The sequence below is a fragment of the Alligator sinensis genome, unplaced genomic scaffold (genome assembly GCF_000455745.1).
Source record: "Alligator sinensis unplaced genomic scaffold, ASM45574v1 scaffold366_1, whole genome shotgun sequence".
In the NCBI taxonomy this organism is placed as follows: Eukaryota; Metazoa; Chordata; order Crocodylia; family Alligatoridae; genus Alligator; species Alligator sinensis.
This window is the reverse complement of record NW_005841851.1, coordinates 2,108,140-2,130,535: the sequence shown is the minus strand read 5'-3', so window position 1 is coordinate 2,130,535 and position 22,396 is coordinate 2,108,140. Positions and strand designations below refer to the sequence as shown.

At 42.1% G+C, this 22,396-nt stretch overlaps 1 protein-coding gene across 3 annotated transcripts; it reads left to right on the top strand.

The window, feature by feature from the left end:
- The first annotated feature begins 27 nt into the window (after nucleotides 1-27).
- CDK11A (cyclin dependent kinase 11A) lies at nucleotides 28-19,366 on the top strand. 3 transcript variants are annotated; one of them, XM_014523207.2, is made up of 20 exons: nucleotides 29-327; nucleotides 526-650; nucleotides 1,046-1,161; nucleotides 1,486-1,610; nucleotides 2,234-2,372; nucleotides 3,249-3,379; nucleotides 4,233-4,355; nucleotides 4,959-5,054; nucleotides 5,169-5,297; nucleotides 6,468-6,533; nucleotides 7,505-7,680; nucleotides 8,487-8,577; nucleotides 11,550-11,671; nucleotides 12,038-12,143; nucleotides 13,613-13,734; nucleotides 14,255-14,362; nucleotides 15,880-15,996; nucleotides 16,239-16,387; nucleotides 17,648-17,837; nucleotides 18,899-19,366. In XM_014523207.2, the coding sequence occupies exons 2-20, from the start codon at nucleotides 540-542 to the stop codon at nucleotides 18,989-18,991; spliced, it is 2,310 nt and encodes a 769-aa protein (XP_014378693.1). In that variant the 5' UTR covers nucleotides 29-327; nucleotides 526-539; the 3' UTR covers nucleotides 18,992-19,366. The 3 variants fall into 3 exon arrangements, with proteins under 3 accessions (XP_025067331.1, XP_014378693.1, XP_025067324.1); XM_025211539.1 differs by having other exon boundaries at nucleotides 30-327; nucleotides 7,511-7,680; XM_025211546.1 differs by lacking the exon at nucleotides 4,233-4,355 and having other exon boundaries at nucleotides 28-327.
- Nucleotides 19,367-22,396: the final 3,030 nt, after the last annotated feature.

The following is a 22,396-nucleotide window of genomic DNA, read 5'->3' as shown; positions in this document are numbered from 1 at the left end:
CGGGCGCGGACACGTGTTGCGCGGCGCCTGTGTCCGCCCAAGGGCGCGACGCTCGGCCCCGCGGCGGGGTGAAGGGGCTGTCAGCTGAGCCTTGCCCCCCCACCCCTGCCGTGGGCCCCACTCCCTGCTCCAGCCGGCGCCGGGCGGGAGGTGCAGCGGGAGCCATGCTGGGGACTGACCCCGAGCGATGGAGACGCCCCCCGGCTTACGCTTAGCACCTGCGGGTGCTCTCGCATCCTCCGGGAGGCTTCGGTTGTGGAGGCGCGCCGGCATTGCTGCCGTTGTCTTTTAAACCGGCACTGACTTGGCGTCCGTGGCTGAAACCGGGTTTGTTTGAGTTCAGCTAGAATCGGTCTCGGTGGATTTCCCATTTCTGTCGGCGGGTGCCCGTCGCGCGTCGTTACTTTTAATTGCGTTTCGAAGGTTGATTTAGAGCTTGCCTGAATTGCGTTGTAGTCCGCAGTACCGCGTGCATTTCGAGGATGTCTGACCGGCCGACTCCACTAACGGGGTGTTTTGTTTCAGGTTTCCTGACTCAAATGGGTGATGAAAAGGATTCTTGGAAAGTGAAAACTTTAGATGAAATTCTTCAAGAAAAGAAACGAAGGAAGGAGCAAGAAGAGAAGGCAGAGATAAAACGCATGAAAAATGTAATCCGTCTCCATAACGTTGTTCTAATTACAGTGAGGTTTAATCTTTCCCCTCGTTTTTCTCATAGAACAAAGTTTCTTCTTAGCCCCGTCGGTGACGTTCCTGTGAGCTTCCCTGTCTAGCTCGGTCTCTTGCGTGTTAACACAATGCTGTGCTTTGTTAAAATGTAATGGGGAGCAGCCCCAGATCTTTATCCCTGCTTCAGAGCTGTGGAAAGGTCTGTCTAAGAAATCAACATAATTCATTAGGAGTTTGAGTTGTGGTAGAATAAGGGCAGAGGGAGATGAACAGGAGAAGTTAAGCAAATGATTTAAAAAGAAAAAACGAAGATAGCTGTGAGAAGCTGACTGCAGTTTGTATTTACCCTTCCCTTGCTCTTCTCCCCCTCCCATAGTCTGATGACCGGGATTCAAAGCGGGACTCCCTGGAAGAGGGGGAGCTGAGAGAGCACCGCATGGAGATTACAATCAGGAATTCACCCTACAGGAGAGAAGATTCAATGGAAGATCGGTAAGAGTACAGGGAGGTGATGTTTCAGGATGCAAACATTGCCTTGCAAGCAAGAAAGTCAAATACGCTGCACCTTTTGGGTTAACGAGATGGACTTGGAGTGACTGAGGTTGGCTCACTTTCTGTTCACTTAATCTCTGAAAGTGCCATACCTTACAAGAGATTGTGAGGCTTTGTGAATTGTTGCAGCGTGCTCCAAGTGTTCAGATGATACATTAACGTTGTGAGCTAAGTAAAATGGAAAATATGTTCCTTCTCACAAGGGAGACAAAAATTCATACGTAGAAATCACTTTCTTGTGTTTTACTCTTCTTTATATTTTAGAGGAGAGGAGGATGATTCCTTAGCGATAAAACCACCACAGCAAATGTCACGGAAGGAAAAAACCCATCACAGGAAGGATGAGAAGAGGAAAGAGAAACGGAGACATCGGAGCCATTCAGCAGAAGGTGGAATTGTCATTGCTGTTTAACTTCTGTTATAGTAGCTTTCTGAGTCGAACAGATCTGGGCTCTTAGTAGCAAGTGCCTGAAGATATACAACTTGGGGCAAAAAATGTGTATAATTATTGGTTGATAATTTTTTCCCAATAACTTTATATAGATCAGATTCCTTCGCTACTGGGGTTGTTTTTTAATTCACTTAAGGGGTTTGTTTGTGTTTCTGAGAAACTATTCTAGGACAGGGGTTTAGAGTCCAGTTCTGTCTCTGAAGTCTGTGTTGAAATTTCCACTGACTCTAGTCAGCACAGAATTGAGCATGTGGTCATCATACCTTTCTGTAGAGACCTCGGCATGCTTTTGCTGATTGTTAACATACAATAATTTTGCTTTTTCCATCATCGGAAAACACTTATTGTTAATGTTAATATACTGGCTGGGTTTCATAAGTTTTCATTATGCTTATGATACAAATTCAGGTCAGGATTTTACCAACACATAGCAAGACAGGGACACAACGCATGTTGACACATTTTTCCTGCCTCTGCTCTTATTTCTTTGCCTTTTAAGAATAGGCATGTGAAATATATTTTGTGCAATAACTACCTAATACTGCTAATTATCTTCACTAGGGAAGCATGCCAGAATGAAAGAAAAGGACCGTGAACATGAACGTAGGAAGAGACATCGAGAAGAGCAGGATAAGGCTCGCCGGGAGTGGGAAAGACAGAAAAGGAGAGAATTGGCTAGGGAGCATTCCAGAAGAGAGAGGTAAAACCAGAGCCCTTAATTACCTTCCCCATTCAAAACAAAATCTAGTCCATCTAGTGAGGCTAGAAACAGACATCGTATTTGTCCTAAGACAAATTGTGCCTGTGTTCATCTCAGAACAGGAAATCCCAGGATTTGTGTTTATATACATTTACCTTTTCAATCGGGGTTTAGTGAGCAGCTGAATGCACTACCGCTTAGCTGCCATTGATTCAATAATGCAGTCCTGGGCCAACTGTTCAGATGTACTTTGGGGCAAACTGTTAGTGCTTCTTATCCTGTAAACCTTTTTAGGGTTTGTCCTGGGACAGTGAACATGGATGTCTGAATAATCACACTTTGTCCTGGGAGAAGATGGTTCCAAATGTGGCATCTATCTGTAGCCTCAGTTGTTGCTTTTCTGTGTTCTTAACAGCATTTAACTACATTTATAACGGACTTTGTTGCAACTGATAATTTCTAATGCAAGGCTGTGCCTAGCTGCTTGTCCATAATACAGAATGGATGGGGGACTGTGGAGGAAATTGTTAAGCAAGCTCAACAAGTTGAAATGTTTAATGTTATTTTTAACTTCCTATGGCATGAAAAGCTTCATGCAGATGGTCCTCTCAATCTGTCTGGTTAGGCAAAGTGGAGGCAGAAGAGAACAAATCTGTTTTTAACAGTTACTGTCTACCTTTGTAAAGGGCTGTTTATGCTATTGGCAAGTACACAGTGGTGTCGATAATTTTGTTGCTAGGTGGTTCTGAAATCAAATTAGCTCTTAACAGTCTATTACTGCAACAGGAGCAAGGAGTTCAGAATAAGAAAAGCAAAATCTGGAAGTTTTGGTTTATAATGATTGATAACATAATAAAGGCTAAGTAATGTTTCTAGGGATCGTCTGGAGCAACTTGAGCGGGAACGGGAAAGGAAAATCAGAGAGCAGCAAAAAGAGCAGAGGGAGCAAAAAGAGCGGGAAAGGCGAGCCGAAGAAAGGCGCAAGGACCGGGAAGCCAGAAGAGAAGGTACCTGCTTCAGTGTAAACAGTCTAGTGGCTTGCTATCTAATGGAACAGCTGTGGCAGCTGGAGAGAATAAGCATCTGTTAGATGCTCTTGCCAGGGGGTTCTAAAAATATGGCTCCTGCGTCGGTCACGAACAAGGCCACAAAATCCTATGTGAGAGAGAGCAATGCTTTCAGGCTTGCATGACCTCTTCACTACCATGGCTCTCAGAGCTATTAGTTATGAATCAGGCCCTTGATCAGTATTCAATGAATGTCCTGTCCTTTGCCTGTCCTTTACCGTTCAGACTGTTAGTCTCTGTTTACAAATGTAGCCCCACTTAGCTTTGCCGCATTCTACCTTTGAAGGTGCTATAATCCCCTTCATCCTGGATGTTTACACAGCTCACTCACTGAGTCATTCATTTTCTCCTATGACTTCTCAAATTATAATGTATTTGGTGTTTGTGCAAATTGCTTCTTTCTGCACTTTTGTTTGTGGGGAAGGGGTTTCTGCACCTTGTCCACTTTGTGTGCTTCATTCTGGTAACGAGTGCCTGGAAACGTATGTGCTATTGCAGATGTTTGTCTTAAAGTGTCAGAGACAGGTGGGGGGCCTCTGTACACAGCCCAGAATATGTTCTGCCCTTTTGTTGCCACATTTCATTTCTGAATGGCACAGCTAGACATCACTGCTTCTCAAGGTAGCAACACAATCTCTTCTTTTTAGGGGCACTGGTAGGTATTTTTTTTATTTGTTTTTTTTTTTCCAGGGGAGAAAATTGGTATGCAGAGCAGGCTGTCCTGATAGAGGACAAGGTTTGGGATTAGCAACAGAAATGTAATGCCTTTGATTTGTTGTGTTGTTTCTAATAGTTTCTGCCCACCATAGAACAGTGAGGGAAGAATATGGAGATAAAATAAAAATGAGACCTTGGAGTCGCAGCCCACTACGACAGCAGAGAGACAAGCTTGAGCAAGGAGATGGCAGGAAGCCAGGTAGTGGTTCTACTTGACTCTTTGGCCTTGTACTGTAATGAGAGAGGCTCAGTAATGGGGAAAGTAGTTCACTTTTTAGCTTTAAAAATATTTATGGCTTATGTAGAGCAATTAAATCAATTTCTTTAACAGTGAATGTTCATGGTCCAAATGAATTTGCATAGCTGAACCAGCTGAAACTCCAGCAGGAGACTGATGAAAGTCCCTGCAAACTTTGGGTGTGACCAGTCAATTCTATAATATATGAATAGTCAGAAATAGTCTCATCTCTAATGAGATGACCCATGATGGATACTGCTATTAGGAGGATGTCTCTGCAAGATTGCATGTAAATAGTTCTTTATTCTTAGGCTTCACTGGCAACTTGCCTTTCCCTCAATTTGTTGAATGGGGCTTATGAATGTTTTAGCTCACTTCTTTAAAAATGACACTACATTCCAAGCCTTTTCTAGGTTGATCCAGAATCACTGCAATTCATTACGTTACACACCGTGAAAATGAACTTGGTGTTGTAATCTTCTGACTGTGATGGATGGAAGGAGTGAGGGAAGAGGAGAAGCAAAAAAATCCTATGCTCCAGTAATGACTCTGTGTCTTTCACAGTAAAAGAGGAGAAACCAGAAGAAAGAGACCTCCTGTCAGATCTGCAAGACATCAGTGAGAGCGAGAGAAAAACAAGCTCAGCAGAGTCTTCATCAGGTGCTATTTGCATGGAAATGGGCAGAATTCATTCTAGACCATAATCGTGTGTATAAGATGAACATTTGAGAGCGCACCTTGTTACTTACATGTCCTCTACTTGTCCCCTGAAAGAATCTGCATCTGATTCAGAAGAGGAGGAAGAGGAGTCCACTAGTGAAGAATCAGAAGAGGAAGGAGAAGAGGAAGAGGAGGAGGAGGAGACTGGAAGCAATTCTGAGGAAGTGTCTGAACAGTCAGCTGGTAAGAGAGTAGCAGATCCCCTCAGAAATCCTGATCCAGGCCCTTTGTGCTTATGGCTGTATGTTGCTTTACTTGGACCACATTCCTCTTCTCTTGGTCTATAGTACAGTGATAACTAAAAGATCAGAACAGCTGCGGGGGTTGGATATTCTGTGCAAAGCAATATGCTAGTCCTTATGCATGGGGGCGATCCAAGTCCTAAACCTAACAATCCTCAATGGATCGTTTTGGGGAGAGGTTTTGGTTGAAGCCTCATTTTTCAAATGCTAGCTTAAAATTGGGGAAGTAGAAAATATTAGAAGGGAAAATTCTGCACTAGTTGGGAAATGGACTCCAGACACTTTCACCAGCTCTAGTTTTTCTGATTTTAAATTTTGTTAGGTTTTAATTTTTAAATCAATAAAAATAGCAATTGGAGCTAATGCTAAAAACATAAATCACAAAAAGGTTAATAATTGCTCTGTTTGTCATTAATTAGTAAACAAAAATTGATCACAACAGCCTGGGCCTGACTGCTGGATATTTTTCTTTGAGAACAATGACAGGTAACCACCAAAGTTTTTAAGAAGTTTCCAAACTCGATTAATTTGGTTCTTGCCACCAGTAATATCCAAATTTTGTTAAGCTTAAATGATATCACTGGAGGACCTTTCTTCCTTCTAGTGGTATAATGTATCTGACTGCAGCTAATAACAGAGCTATAAATTCTTTGTGTTAAGGCATTGTTTTCTTTCCCTGTAAATAAACCTGTAAAGCATTCCATCATATTTTCATTTTCTCGTGTGTTTTGTTTCCAAAATTTCTCAATTTCAGGGCATGAATATTGTGCATAAAATCTGTGCCCCATGCTTTTCCCAACCATCAAGTTAAGAATGATCCTAATATTATTTTAAAATCATGTTATAAATGCATAATGTAAAATTGATGTACAAGAACAGAAATAGCAGCTGAGGATATGTCTTCCCTCTCTTGTCTTGAGTTTAAGCCTCTTCAGTATGGTGCTTCTGTGTAAAGATGCTATTTTCCAAATGAAATAAAGGTGGTGGATTATTAACAGATCATGTGGAACAGGATCTAAAACTTGTTAGAAGCGGCCTTGCCAGCTTGCAAGATTCAGCACCTCTAAGCCAAAACGATGCTTATTTCGTTGTGCGTTGTTCTGTTTTGCAGAAGAGGTGAGCGAAGAAGAAATGAGCGAAGAGGAAGAAAGGGAAAATGGAAACCACATTCCAGTTGGTACGATGCAAACCTGGATTTTGGCTGCAGCAATTATTTTCTTTCTCTTCTGTTTCATGATCAATTAATTTTAATGCACTACTTGGAACACAAAATGACTTGATGTTCTAGCCAGCATGGTATGAATAAGTGTGTGTGTGTGTGTGTGTGTGTGTGTAAATTCTGTGGGGAAGGAGATAATCATTTTGGAGGCCTGGTTCAAAGCTTACATGAAATAGTATGGTGTGCATTAAAAGACTCTGGCTTTTAATTATATAGACCTCATATAGATATTCAGTTTCTCTAGGGAGAGTTGCTTTTCTTACAGGAGAAATCACAAGTGTACAAATATTCAGGCTTTTTCTCCCAGAGTAAAAATGGCAACTGCACAAGAGAGCCTGGGAACAGCCAAGGTTAAATCACTCTCAGGAGAGTTTGTCTTGGAAGAGTGAATGTCTGTTCATGCTGGGCAGCTTCTCTCAGAAGAGAACATAGTCCTTAAGGATATTTCCCCCCTCCCCCGCCCCGCCTCCCCTGAAGGCAGCAGCTTGACAGCTAGCAGTAGGGAAAACAGCGATCGCGTGTTGCTTGCTGGACTCTGCAGCTTCATCAGGGAGCAGAACATGTCCCCTTCACAAGCCTCACATTGTGCTACAGGACAACACAGTCTGGGTCAGCCAGTCGGGCTGCCCTGTGTGCTGCTGCCATCTGTCTTCAGGCAGACTGAGGGAGCTTATGGAGCACACCAAGATGTGTGTCCAGCCCTGGCTGCACAGTGTCATCACTGCAACCTCTCTGCTCTTCAGGACATCAGCATTTGAATGTCTGTACGCACTGCTCTGGTTAAGTGTTACTACCAGGAGAAAAACTTGGGAGAATTCTTCCAGATTCTTTGAATGTGTGTACACAGGGTTGACAGTGGAGTTTTGCCATTGCTACAAATTGCCATGTCAGCAGCTGTTGGTTTCCACAACTGATTCTAACTTTTAAAGTTACAGAGTCGAGGTTTGACCGAGATTCAGCAGGGAGCGAAGGAGAAGAGGAGGAAGTTGGAGAGGGCACTCCACATTCCAATGCCATGACAGAGGGAGATTATGTCCCAGATTCTCCAGCCTCATCTCCCATTGAGCTAAAGCAAGAGTTGCCCAAGTACCTTCCTGCACTCCAGGTAGAGGGTCAATTTGCAGCTGTTCCTGAATGTCTTGGGCTGATGGGATTAAATTGGCCAGTGTCACTGATGGCAAACAAGTGCTGCTAGTATCTGGGATGTAAAATATGACTTCATACCCTCTCAGTCGCTTATGCTATAAGCATAAACCACACCAAGGTAAAGCCAGAAGTATATTGTGGTTATGTGACACCTTCAGTGTCTGAGGTGTATTCCATCAATCAAATAGTCGCTTTAAGAATTTTAAAATGTGTACTTGTTCATGCGTATTATATATACACATTTTAATTAAAAAAGGAATACAGTGAGTTGTGCTGACATACCTACGCAAGGAAGCAAAGTGTTCAGTTTATGTAGAGTCTGCCATTGTCATATTAACCTGAGGCAGCAACTAGACAGTCATGACCTGTGTAATCCTACCTCTTAGCTGTTGGTGGCTTATGTTCAGGGGATATGTATTCTGCCTAGTGGTGTACAGGAGAGTTATTGACTTAAGGTGCTGAGCCAGTTCCTGTGCTACTAAGATGGAAAACTTCTTTTCATCTATAGAAATGAATGAGGCTCAAGAATAATTGAGGCGAAGTAGGTAACCTATTCCCCTGTAGCTTTGTTCCTGAATAGACATGTCTTGGGTTATTGAGCAAATGTGCTTTGGAATACAATATAGTTTTTCTGGATATAACTGTATTTTAGATTTTTCTAGGATAACTGTAACCATGATGTGCACTGTACCATGTTCTGTGTCTGGAAAAAAAAAAAGCCAATCTTAGAGTAGTAAATTGCTGTTAATCTGTCTGTTTTCCCAGGGATGTCGTAGTGTGGAGGAATTTCAGTGTTTGAACAGGATTGAAGAGGGAACATATGGTGTGGTGTACAGAGCAAAAGACAAAAAAACTGGTTGGTATAAGTGCAGCTGTGCCAGTTTATAACAGTAATAAAATGGTGTTTCAGAAAGTGCAAGCTAGTTAGTGTTTTCACAACACTTAGTATAAGCATTAAAGGGGTAAAATGTTATCTACCATAAGCAGAGTTTAAGTCCTTACCTGTCTGAGGCTACAGCTCTTCTTGATTATGGGGCTAGGTATGTTTTGGGGACCTATAATTTGAAAAACAGATGGCTTTGCTTAAAACTACAAATTATTCTACAATTTTTTTTGTACCCAAAACAATCCTGTTGGTTTTTTTTTTTTTTCCTACCAGGTACTGAGGGGGCTGAAATCTTTCTGGAAAACTTCTTAAAAGGATGTTAATTTTGTGCATTAATGTGAAATTACAGTAGTACAATGGACACTTTAACGTTGGCAGTGATATAGATAATGTGATCTAGTGGTGTTTGTGGAGTGGGTGATGTACACAGAACAGTTGCCCATGGCTGGAAGTTTTTAAACCATAGGGAATCTAAAATTGGGATATCACACTCAGGGCTCTTGATTTTAGTGACGTTGACCAGTTAGTTATTCTGAGATCTGATAATCCCTTTATCACAAAGTTCCAATGAGGGAACTGCTCACTAGTTTCCTATAACGAATAATTCTCTTGTTTCATGCATGTATAAGATTAAGGTTAAAGTTTAGATTTACCGCAGCAATGCTTTGCATTTCTGTAGCATCTTCCACTCCGTTGCTGTACAGACCTGAGAGAATGAAGCCTCCTGTAATTTGATAAGGAATGTAATGGGAAGTCTGGCAGAGCTGGCAACATGACTCAGATTTCTTGGTGCTCAGCCCTGAGTGTTTTTGTGCCACAACGTCAACTTTTCCCTGTTGCATCAAGCTTACTGATTTGAGGATCAGGGAGAAGGGTATAAATAAATGCTCTATGATAATCAAATGCTTTGACGATGTTTACCAGTTGAGAGCTATGCAGTACAGGTGAATCGCTTTCCAAAATCCTCGTTTATAAGAACAGAAAATACGTCTAAAATACTGTTATTTATTGTTGCTGTTTTTCATGAACAATCCATTTGCCCCTCAGCATGGTGTGTATTTTCCAAGATACTTGCTTAAAGGCAGCGTCTTGTGTTGGGTTCAGTCATGTATGTAGACATTAGCAAGACAGTCTAGTTTCTCTCAGCTAGAAATTAAAATCGAGTGAAGATAGCTGGGGGATCCTGCAATTGATTAGTTGTAGATCTACCAGGAGGTGTCACTGCAAATTTGGAGGGTGATTTAGTCTTTAATATAAGCTGTGGACAGGTTCTGTAGAAAAATAGATGTTTAGTTCACTTACTGTTTGCTTTGCAGTTCACCTGTCATTCCTGTGCAAACAAAACTGGACTTCGTTTTCCCAGTGGTTCAAAAACCCGCATGCTGAAAAATGCTTCCCACAGCAGCTGTTGTGTATTTGAAAACTTACAAACCATTTATATCCATATCTATAAAAAAAAAAAAAAAAAAGTAAATCCGGTATTTTAACTTCTGGTGACATCTATTTTGGAGAAAAGTGATTATTTGTTACCAGTAGTGAAGGAGTCAAATGGGAAGTAATTTGCATCCTCCTAGTTTGAAGTGGCTTATCGAGTGGAAGCGGGACTTAGTCGAATGTTTTGACAGAGTATGTGATGAATCAGCTGGATCACTTCTCCCCTGCAGTCTATAAACAGCTGGATGCTGAATGTTTATCACCTCTGATATTGATTCTCCTCATTGCTGCTGTCAAAAATGATGCATCGCTTTCCTGCAAGCAGGCTGTTTCCAGCAGGAAATGCAGCTTTATGAATTAAAAAAATACACAGCATTTCAAACCCAACTGACAGATGGTGAAAACGGCTTCTCATTCTCTGAGCTCTGTTGCACTAGGCAGAACAAGGGCGGTTGTGTCAGAGGAAGCGTGCTGCGATATTTAGAGTAGGCAACTGGGGGACAGGAATTCTGGTTATTCCCAGCTTTGTCATTGAAATTCTCAGCTCCTCCATCTCCCGTTTTGGGGTAGTACCAACCTTGTAGGAACCTTCCCTTTTTTTAAAGCATTTGCAATGCTGTAGGGTATGGAAGGGCCAGGGTGGAGCCATGGTCTCCTTACAGTCATTCTTTGTGCTATTACGCTACTGGGACCACTTTCCCTCTAGCCTAATTAATGCTGTGCTCTGGAACAGCAAGAGCTGCAATAGACTGGCTGTTCTCTCATCTGTGCCTGGTTTTGATACAGCCATGCCACAGTGGACTCAGGGGACCTTGAATAGCTGTAATTGATGTATAGTAAACAGGAGCATTATAAGGTCTAATGGTTCACATTTTAAATGACTTTTGCCTTTGTACACAATTAATTGATTTGCACAAGCCAGTACAAGGCCCATTGCTCACTTAAGCCCTATATTTACATGCTGCATTCTCTGGCGGAGGGGCTGTCTTTTTATTATGCTTCTGTAATGGGCCCCCAAAGCACTATGAATATTACAGTACAAATATTCCAATTTTGAAGCTTTAAGCAGCATATAAGCCTTGTGACAGGACTTTGCATAGCGGTGAATTAAATTCATTGCATTTTCCCCTTCAGCCAGGCTATCTTCTAGCAAAGATATTGGTCAGTATTTTGTTTCTTGAGGCAAGTCACAAAGCACAATACCAATTTTTGTTTAATCTTCCCATTGGGATTTATTGCAGTATTTTAAAAGCATTAATCAACAGTCTTAGAATTTAATGTGAGAGAGAAATTTCTTTGGATTTTATTCTTGTCTGTGAATTTAACAAATCGTTTTACTATGCTTATGTCAGTCTAATCCCAACTGCATAATATTTAAAACATGTGTAATGGCTTGCATTGATATAATTGAAAACTGTGACTACAGTGGAGAGTCCTGTCTTAACTGTAGAATCGAAACGAAATGGATAATAAAATACTTGTTAAGCTAATTCTGTTTTTCCTTGTAGATGAAATTGTGGCTCTGAAGCGGCTGAAAATGGAAAAGGAAAAAGAAGGCTTTCCCATTACTTCGCTAAGAGAAATCAACACCATTCTGAAAGCTCAGCATCCAAATATTGTCACTGTCAGAGTAAGGCCTCTAAAACCTTTATTTTAGCATTATTTTTATTCTTGAAGTATTATTCTTTGATGCTTAAGGTGCCCTATAATGATTCAGTTGAAATGCAATCTTTGCCTCGTAATGTTTTTTTTTTCTATATGCTGCTGGTAACATTTGCAAAACCAGACAGCTATTCTTTACCAGAGTTTTGGGGTTTTTGTTTCTTTTTTTCCAACTAAGGACTTTTTACTCTGTAAGGAATTGTCTTGAGTGCTTGTATCATAAATCTTATGTGATATTTTTCTTTAAATATGCCTTTTATTTACTTGTTAATGCATTGCCAAAAGCCATTACTTTGCTTCCTAAACTTCTGATTCTTTTTGTTTCGGTTTTTAGGAAATTGTTGTGGGCAGCAATATGGATAAAATCTATATTGTAATGAACTATGTAGAGCATGACCTCAAGAGTCTGATGGAAACCATGAAACAGCCATTTTTACCAGGTAATGGATTTCCTAGCCTCCTGTGACTTGCTAGTGCATTAATAGCAATGTCTCTGAGCCTAATGCTTTAGTGCATCAGTAGCTAATATCTGCAGTGGCATCCTAATAGCCTCGTGTGTACCAGGTACCATTTAAGCTTGATCTTTCTGGGCCTTCTTCACAAGAAGGACTTTCATTTTTGTATTTATTGAACCTCTCCATTTAGATTTTTATATCAATTATCACTGTTGTAAAATCTAAGAATATAATGCAGGGATGGGGAAAATACAGCCCACTAACTGACTGACTGGATCTGGCCCACAGCTGCCCCCGCAGTGCTCCACATGGGGCTGAGCCCCACTTGCTCCCTCCAGGGCAGCCCATGCCACACTCCCGCTTGTACCTGACAGCCCAGGCCCAGATCAGCGTGCGCATCTTCTGGTGCGGCTGTTCCCAGTGCTGCTCTGCTTCCTTCATTTCCAGTGGGAGCCATCTAGCTGAAGCTTCCTCCCTTCCCTCCAGACTGCCTGAAGTGGTGCAGCAGGGACAGGAGCAGGAGGAGGAGCTGCTGCTGGAGGCAAGGGGAACAGAGCAGCACCCAGCTGGCTACAGCTGTACCAGGAACAGCCCCACTAGAAGCTGCATGCACTGGCTGGGACCTGGGCCAGCAGGGCTGTTCTGCTCCCCTCACCTCCAGCTGCAGCTCCTGCTCCTGCTCTTGCTTCTGCCTCGGCTGTGCCATTCCGACCGGGGATGAAGCTTCAGCTAGGTGGCTTCTGCCCCAGTGTGTGGGGCTCCGACTCTAGCTCCCGGTTGCCTTCAACCTGCTCTGTGGTGGTTAGATCACCAGGGAACTTCCCTTGATTGACTCATTGGAAGTTCAGCTGACTGATATTCTTCTTTACACTTTCAAAATTAGTCGTCTTATGGAGAGCCAGGCAGTAGGCATTCCAGGACATTCTTTTTTTGATTTGATATAATAAGATGATTCCCTGAATAAATGAAAAATTAGGGGATTTAACAGGTTGTGCCTGGACAGCACTACCTTCCTCCTGTCGGAATGTGATGCTGTGTGAGCTTCCTCAGATGGGTTTGCAAAACAGTTCTGTTCATGTGACAAGCTATTTCTTAGTCTTGCATTGGTATAATCAGATTTATATGGCAATCATCCATGCATCATGAGAAATGCTTCTTCTGCATGGCTTTTGCTAAACATTTTGGCTAAATAAATGTATTTCACAGCCTTGTGTTAAAACACCAGAACCAAATCTGGTGTCTTGTTCTGCGTGTTTTCATTGGAGTCAGAATTTGGCCCGTTCTAATAAAAGGCTTGGGGTTGTGTTCACTAAACCCTGGTGGTTCTTTCTTTATTAGTTAAATACAAACTGCAATTATCTGTGTGTGTTTTATATGCAGCTTTTTTTTAATAAAAAGAATGTTAGTAGTGGATCCTATCTTTTGCCACTGGGCTCCCTGTTTTGTCCTTCCAGGTGAAGTGAAAACCTTGATGATTCAGTTATTGCGTGGAGTGAAGCATCTTCATGATAACTGGATACTTCATCGAGACTTGAAAACCTCCAATCTACTGCTCAGTCATTCAGGCATTTTAAAAGTAAGAATATATAGAGTGAATTTTATAGCTTTTTTCCTCTGAAAAGGCGCTGTGTACTTTGGTCTTTTGCTGCATTAATGTCAGTGATATTTGGATAGTATGTCGCACTCCTGTCTTCGAGAGAGCAGCTGTAACATGGAAGAAAACCTTCTGTTCCATTCAGTATGGATGGACTCTTTACACTGTCCCAAACTTTGCTAACGCTTACATGGTCGCATTTAGTCACTCTCTGCATGGCAGGGGGTAAAAACCCAGGAAATTTTTGGCTCAGGGAGAGTTGACTATTTAATGATCACAATATAAGAACAGATAATATTTGGCTTACCAGTCAAAAATCCCTCCCTTCAGACAGCAAGCAACCAAAGTTTTGCAAGGTCATCATAAATCAGTTCTCCATTTTGTGTGCTTCTTGTTATAGCTATTTTTCAGCGTGTGAGCTTTGGGGATAATGGCTGCAGAGTGCACACTGGCACTAGATTATAGGAGTTATTAGTCACATGTGTAATTTATCTTTATCCAGGTTGGGGATTTTGGATTGGCTCGAGAGTATGGATCCCCTCTGAAGCCTTACACACCTGTAGTTGTGACACTATGGTACCGGGCACCCGAGTTATTACTTGGAGCCAAGGTATGCCTCATCTTGTCCTTCGGTGAACTAAAGAAGCTAATTTTTAGTGCTGCCCTCCTTGTCTTTGTTTATTTTAAAACAGATGCAGCGTGTGCTTGGATGATGTTTCATACTACATGTAGAGACAGAAAAACCATAATGTCATTGCAAATTCAGTGGAGAGAATTCTTCATGTGGCTTTCCAGAAGCTAAAAAGTTTTCAGGGCTCTGGGGGGGAGCAGGTTGGTAGGTGGATTTAATTTTTCTCCTTCAGAATCTTAATAGGAGAGAACCACCAAGGTCTTGCTGTTAAATATTAGTAGTGATCTTCACTGCCATACAGGGAACTAACTTGCAGGTTTTGGATGTGGGGCTTTGGAAATTGTCTATAATATCATATTTTCTCATGTATAATGCACCCTAAAATAAAATATGCACCTTTTGGGGATGGCAGAATGAAGAAAGAGGATTGTTCCAGAGTTGCATAGAGCAAGGACTGAGCTAAAAGTTTGGTGAGGCTGTGAAATAGCAGGAGAGACCAGGAGGGACGAGCAACAAAAAAAAAAAAAAAAAAATTCAAATTGGTTACTGGAACATCAGGACCATTAAAAAGGAGAGATGATTGCTAACATCTGTGGAATGAAGAACAATGAGCCATTAAGTCAATTGACTCCCTCAGCTGCCCAAAAATAAATGCCACTGTCATTGCTAGATAGTTGGTTTTGGAATGAGAAAGTGGGGTGCTTTTATTCTGGGCAGAAAAATCAGCTTCCCTACATAAGACATGCACCCAAAATTGGGAGGGGGGGTGCTGGTTTGCAGGAGAGAGCTTTGTGTAGGATACAAGAAAATACTGTATTTCAAGGCTTCAGATTGCCCAGCAAAGTACTCACAATACTTCCGTTGCAGTGTCCATTGCCGATCCCTGTTGTAAACCTGGAAGAGACTAGGGTACATTCCTGATTAGGATTCTCATTGGAAAATTGTGGATTGGGGAAAACATGCAAGAATTTCAGAAGTAAGAGAGCACCTTTGCTCAGGACCCAGACCTTCACAGATCCTGAGCCAACAGGATCTGTGGACTATGGGAGGCTCTTCCAAGTGAAAAAGCAGGTTATGCTGAGAAGGGTTGTGTTGTGGACATCAGGTGTTTGACCCTAATCCAAGACTACGCAGGGGCAAAGGAGCCAAAAAGCATGGTGCTGGTGTAGGAGAGGTAGCAGCTAGATCTTCTTCCCCCCCCTTGCTAATTGTGACACTAGTGGTGTTCTTATGAGGTGAATGAGAACTGGGAGGTATTTTGGTGAGTGCTACATTTTCAGGCTGTGGTATTAGTGTGGATGAACATCCTCTTTTTTTACCATCCGCAGTAACCTTTACTGCAGAACATACACTGATACATGCAAAGTGCATTGAAATAGTTTCACAATGTGCTTCATTTTAAGTAGTTAGCTAATTAACATTCATTGAGGTTGACTATTGGAATAGATTATTTTAGAAAACAGACCACTCTGTAAAATATCTCCTTTTCCTTTCAGGAGTATTCCACTGCAATAGACATGTGGTCAGTAGGCTGTATATTTGGAGAACTATTGACTCAGAAACCACTGTTTCCAGGAAAGTCAGAAATTGACCAGATTAACAAAGTGTTCAAGGTAATGCGCTCTATACTTTGGGAGTAACTGATGATTTTTGTAGAGGGGGCTGAAAGGGGAATAAGAGCAGGAGAAGTATTTGTTAAAACCCCAACTAAACCTCTTTGGCTTCTGCAATTCAGCAAATGCATATGGTTGATGTGTTTGTGCTTTTATTTTGCATGCATCATGCATCTGTGTTATGCTGAATGAGCAAGAAAGGTGCATTATGGAGGTGGGTTGTTCTATATTTTTATTCCCAGGAACTAGGTACCCCCAGTGAAAAAATCTGGCCCGGGTATAATGAGCTGCCAGCTGTAAAAAAGATGACATTCACAGAGTATCCCTTTAACAACTTACGCAAGAGGTTTGGGGCACTGCTGTCTGACCAAGGCTTTGATCTCATGAACAAGTAAGTACAAGCTACCAGCAGAACTGTGAAAAGCAAATATGTGCTGTGAAAGCCGTGTGGAATTATTTACAGCTAGGCATTACTTGCTTGTAGGCCTGTGCGAAGTGGCTAGTATTCGATTCAGATTCGGCCAGTTCGGGGGACAGTGAATTGATTTGGTGATTTTTTTTTTTTTTTGAATCACTGTCCCGAATTGATTTGGCTGAATCTCCTAATCAAACAGGCCCCGTCCCCCGTCTACTCTCTCAGCCCTGTCAGTGGCTGCCCCGCCCAGTCCCAATGTCCTGGCCCTCTTGGGGGGAAAAAAAAGCCTGGCACTCGCTGGTTCCTGCTGGGGGGGGTGAGATCTCTGCTGCCCCACACTGCATGGTGGGCTCTGCCACGAGCCCCCAGAAGTCCCAAAGGCTGCTGCAGCAACTGGTGTGTGTGGGGCTTTAAAAAAAAAAAAAAAAAAATTGCTGGGATGCTGGGGCCAGGTGGGGCAGCCATTGATGGGATTGGAAGAGTGGGTGGGGGTTGGGGGACACTTGGGGGAGCAGGCAGGGGATGGGGCCTGGTGGGGCCCCCCCATGGTCCCCTCCCCCCTCCTCCAGCACCCGCACCCACCCCCTACTTACTGGCATGGAGTCCAGGTCCAGCTCCCTGCAGTGCTGAGCAAGGACTGCCTGAATCTCCAAAGCTCTCCAAATCTTTTCCGAGCATGTTTCTATAAAGAACGTGATTATAGGATAAAAGCCAAATAGAGCTGGGTTTCAGTTGTTAGAGCAGATGCATGTCCTTCATACTGTCACATATTTTAAATAACTGGCTTCAATTTGTCTGGTCATTCACATTACACAGCATTGCCTGAGACCTGATCTCTTCTTGAGAGTGAAGTAGCACTGTAAAACTGCATCAGCTGAGCTGTTTGGGCTCCTTTTGGAGCTGTATCTGGGGACTCATTCATTCTTAGGTATCTGATGCTTTGCAACTCAATTGACTAGTCTCAAAAAAAGCTGGGATTGATTAATTTTTTTTTTTTTTTTTAATGCTATGGAGCACCATTAGTGAGATGGCATATATCTCTGCATGCTAGTGCTCCTGAAAAATGAGGCTTAGCTGGCTGATTTTATAAGAGAGTCTTTACACTTTAAAATGATCCTTTGTTACAAAAAAGGAGTTTTATAAATGAGAAATCTGACTAGATTTTTCCTTTGAGCTAATTTTTTCACCCTCTTCTGCTTTTTCCCATCACATTCCTTTGCCTTGATCAATTTTCAGGTTCTTGACCTACTATCCAGGAAAAAGAATCACAGCCGAGGATGGTTTGAAGCACGAGTATTTCCGAGAGACTCCCCTCCCCATTGAACCGGCCATGTTTCCAACATGGCCAGCAAAAAGTGAACAACAAAGAGTGAAACGTGGTACAAGCCCACGACCGCCAGAGGGAGGCCTTGGATATAGTCAGTTGGTAGGTTTTGTGACTCGGTACGAAATCAGTTAGTATAGGCTTTCAGACTCCGTTCTTGTTTCCGACTACTAGTTTTGGGAGGGCTGGTAGACTATATTGCATCAGCATAATTGGGCCAGGAATCATTAGATTTAGTAGCAAGTACAAGGTTCTTGAAGAGTGTTAGACACTCGCTGTTTCTACTGTACATTTAGGAATAAGGGCCTTGCAGATGTTGGTCTGCTGGTTTCTGTTTGCCATCACATAGGCAGCAGAATCACTATCTTGACAGTAAGATGTGAGAGAGAGCAGACCCCTCTTCAAGCACAGTTCAGTTTGCTCTTCCTTTTGGAGTAAACCTGGCTTCCAATGTTGAGACCTGTCTCTTCTTAAAATGAAAACTGAAATCCCCAGTCTGGCAGGTGGGAGGCAGTCGGAGGCAGAGGAAAGCTTCTTTGTTTCCTCTGAAGTCTGGAAAGACACATCATTGGAGAAAGCTTTTTGGGTGGGGAGGGTCTTAACATTGCTGGACTTTCTGCTTCCTTGTTTGCCAACTCAGGAGAAGCTGTAGTCATTTAGATTCCCTGCAAAGTTCTATCCATTATATTCCTCGGTTTCCCTATTCATTTCCACTTCCTTGTTTCTATTCCCCAATCCAGCATGCGTTAGACAGTGTGATTTATCTGTTGTACCCAAGATGATTTTGATTATCTATGAACAGACTAGCGGAGGTTGCTTCTAAGTGTGCATGACCATGCAAAACTCAAATGGTGAGTGTCCAGACTTGATCTGATCTGGTGCCAAGCAGGTAGTGTTTGCAAAAACAGGCACTCGAGTATAGGGGTACAAAATAAGGAAACCTGTTGAGGTCTTTTTTGGAAATAAAGTCCTGGGGTACTAATGATTAAAGGCCATGAATAAAAACTCAGCTAGAGCCCAGCTTGGGGGCGTTAAATGGAACACTGCATTTCCCTCATTCTTGTGACTATTTTGGTTGCTCTTCTCTTGCTGTAGTGTTACACTGTGATCCTTACACAAATGCACACAACAAAACACCTGAATTGCATGTTGACTTTTCACAGGGTGACGATGATCTGAAGGACACAGGCTTTCACTTGACTACCACAAATCAAGGAGCATCAGCAGCAGGCCCTGGCTTCAGCCTCAAGTTCTAAAATTAGTGCAAGGAGGTACGGAAAAAAAAGAGAGATACTGAGAGAGAGAGAGCGAGCGCTTTTGACTTCAACCATGTCACTACTGGGAGTAGATAGCCGAGTGTGCCAGTTCTGTTCTTCATATTGGAAAGGCACGATGCTTTTCACAGAAACCACCAGACGTCGTCACTGGTTAGAAGGCGCTTGCTGAGTGTGGAATATAACTCCTGCGTTCCATTCAGGGGACTGGAAGCGTTCTGAAAAGCCCAAGGATCGTTACAAAAATTCACAAAGGAAAACTTTACAATCTTGGGACTTTTTTTTTTTGGTTTGTTTTTTAATTTTTTAAAATTTTTGGCTTGTAAATTTGTAGAATTAAATTTCATTTTTGTTTAATAGTGTGAAGGATTTTGTTTCTTCACCTGGAGCAGACTTGGATGTCAATGGCACAGGCTTCTAGAGAGGAACCTTTGCAGAAGTATTTTCTCTCTCTCCCCTTTGTGGTCTCTCAAACAGGCATGTCAGCTGCACTGGTAGATGGGCTGTTCTATAAAGATGATTGTGTGTGAACATAGTTATTTATTTGAGCAGGAAACCCTAAACACATTTCTGAGGTTTCTTTCCAGTTCTGTGCCTTGGAGGGAGCTAAGTTATGTTATGCTTAATGCTCATTGATGACTGAGTGCACTGATACCCCTATATGGTTTCTAGTGGATTGACTACTTCACTGTTTGACCTCTCTATGTATATATTTACAGTGGTTGTGGTGCAAAGCTAAAATTGCACTATTGTTTTATAAATCAAGAATCTTAAATATGGGGACTTGGGTTTATTTCCTATAGGAAGCATTGCTAAAGATTCCCCTTCTCTTAGAAAAGGAAAAACTAGTTGCTGTGAATTCATATTGCAATCTACCAGTCCCTCCATGAAAGCTGACTTCTATTGGTATTGTCCTGGAAGCTCATCTAATGCATCTCTGAACTGTCCCTTTCTGGGTCTAGGATGTCAGAAACTACTGTTTAAAAATTGTGAATTCACAGGGTTAGAATTAGGCTCCAGTCCAGTGAAGTGCTTAACTCTAGTGAGGAGGTAGTCCCACTGACTTTGGTACGGTTACCTATTAGCTGAAAGTTAAGCATGTTAGGTAGCTTGCTGGATCAGGGCCTCTGAAACAGAGAACTTTGTGCACTTGGATTGTCATAACTATGAAAATAGAGTACAATTTTTCTGGGAGAAAAACAGAAATGTATGGACAGTATAAAACACATTTTCTTATGCCTGGTTTTCTGGTATGGCAAAGAATTGGCAGGGAGGAGGGCTAGAAGGTGGATTAGCTCCATTGTCCATCAGCGGCTGATACGAGCATGATTTTGACAAGATTCCCCTGTGCTGGAGATGTGTGGAAAATCGGTAATGGATGGAAAAGCAGACTTCCTGCTGCATTCCTCAGACTGCAGAGCAAGAGAACACTTTGCAGTGCCCTGCACTGTGGCTGGGAAAGGATCAAACGTGACTTTTTATATTCTGTTTGACTTCACTGTAATATTTGTGCTGCTTGACTTTTTTTACCTTAGTACTTCCGTAGCGTCATGGGTTTTTCACCATCAGTGGACACTGCACAGGAAAAGTTTGATTCCCAGCAAAAGAGGGTTATTTAAAAGTCATGTATTTTTTTAGTAAAACAAACCAAAAGCAGGATGAAGATGGGAATTTTGTCTGGTTTTGTCAAGAGTGTAATTCTAGATATTCCAGCAGAGGAGAATACTGCTACACTCCCCGAGCAGCAGCGTTGTCCAGTGGGTTTGACTCAACTTTTAAAGCAGCAGAACACACTTGTATTTGACTTCAAAGGTCTATTTTTGCATAGAGTGCTTACTGTACATGATCTGAATCAGAATGGTCTATACCAAGGACACAAGCTTTTATTTTCTATTCCTGTACTCTCAAAAAGTAACTATACCAATTTTTTTGATGATGATAAAATCATTTCCTAAGCTATTTATTCATACTAAATAAATGTGTGACACAAAAAGAGTTAAAGTACTGGTGGACTGCTAATCCTAGCAGTGATTCTGATATTTGACTTTTTATTTTTTTTTTTTGTTAACAGACCTGACACGCATACATTTAGGATGTGGGTGGGGAAAAATATTTTCCAAATGAAATCTGGAACTTTAAAATTTACGGATAAACTGTTGGGCTTTTTTAACTATATATAAATCCTGTAGATGGCAATAAGGGGAGAGAATATTTTTGAAGGCAGTTTGACCAGGATCAGTTTTCAATTGTTTAATTAGCTTAAAACCACTGTGTCTGTTGAACTCAAGTTTTCAAATGCACACCACCACACATAACACATGCAGTATGAAAGGCCACGATAGCATTTTGGCAGTGCTATTAACTGTTAAAAATGTATTCTTGTGAGAGTAATTAAAACATAATGATAGATGTGAAGTTTAACTCTGCTCCATAGACGAATGTATTACCACCTTGGTGACGTGTTCTCAACATCAAAATCAGGCAGTAGGAAACAGATAATCCCCAAGGCATGCAGCGTGGCAGGAAATTGGGTTGGACTTTTTTTTTATAGTTCAAAGGAGACCTGAAATATTTAACATTTTACTTGCTGGCTTTTAGAAATGCAGGTCTTGTTTGATATTCAGATCAAATCAAAATCCTTTTCATTTGATCTGGATATCAAAAGCAGCTTTTCTCAGAAGCTTCTTTTGATAACTACAGAACTAGTGATTTTGAGGTTAATATTGTGATTCAGACACAGGTTTTGTGTTAAGGCCCGGGCAGGCTAACAACAGGGCTGATGGTTTACTATTATGCAGATGCCCCCGTCTTCAACTGTGGAGCCACTTCTGCGGTTCCTCATCCACCATCCTCTGAGTGGTGACCAAGGTGTCAGGGGGAGTCTGGCAGGGATGAGAAGTAAAGATCTATCAGTCCTACCCCCTGCTTCTCTGCCCGCTGTGTCACCTAGTCGGCCACTGGCCTCTTCTCAGTTTTGACTTGAGGGTGAGTTCTTGAGTGTCATTGAATTGCTTGCCACATGTTTAACTGCTGAGTTTGGGTAGACTACTCCTTTGGGGTGCCTGTACACGTGCAGCGAAGCTGCTGTGACGCACTGTAATTGCGGCACATTGGAGCAGACTTGATTAGTTGAGTCTGCTGCAGCGTTGTAATTACTGCGCTCCAGAAGACTCCGGCGTCTCGTGCATCAGTGTCCCCGTGCTGAAAAATGGCAGTGGGGGGTGCTTTAAGTAAAGCTTGTTTGAGCTTTCGTTGAAATGCCCCCGCTGCCATTTTTCAGTGCAGAGACGCTGATGCATGAGATGCTCTGAGCACTTCAATCAGAGCGGCTGTCAGAGCTGCTCTAACACCAGTCCCAGAGTATGCGTATAAACACCTTCAAATCCT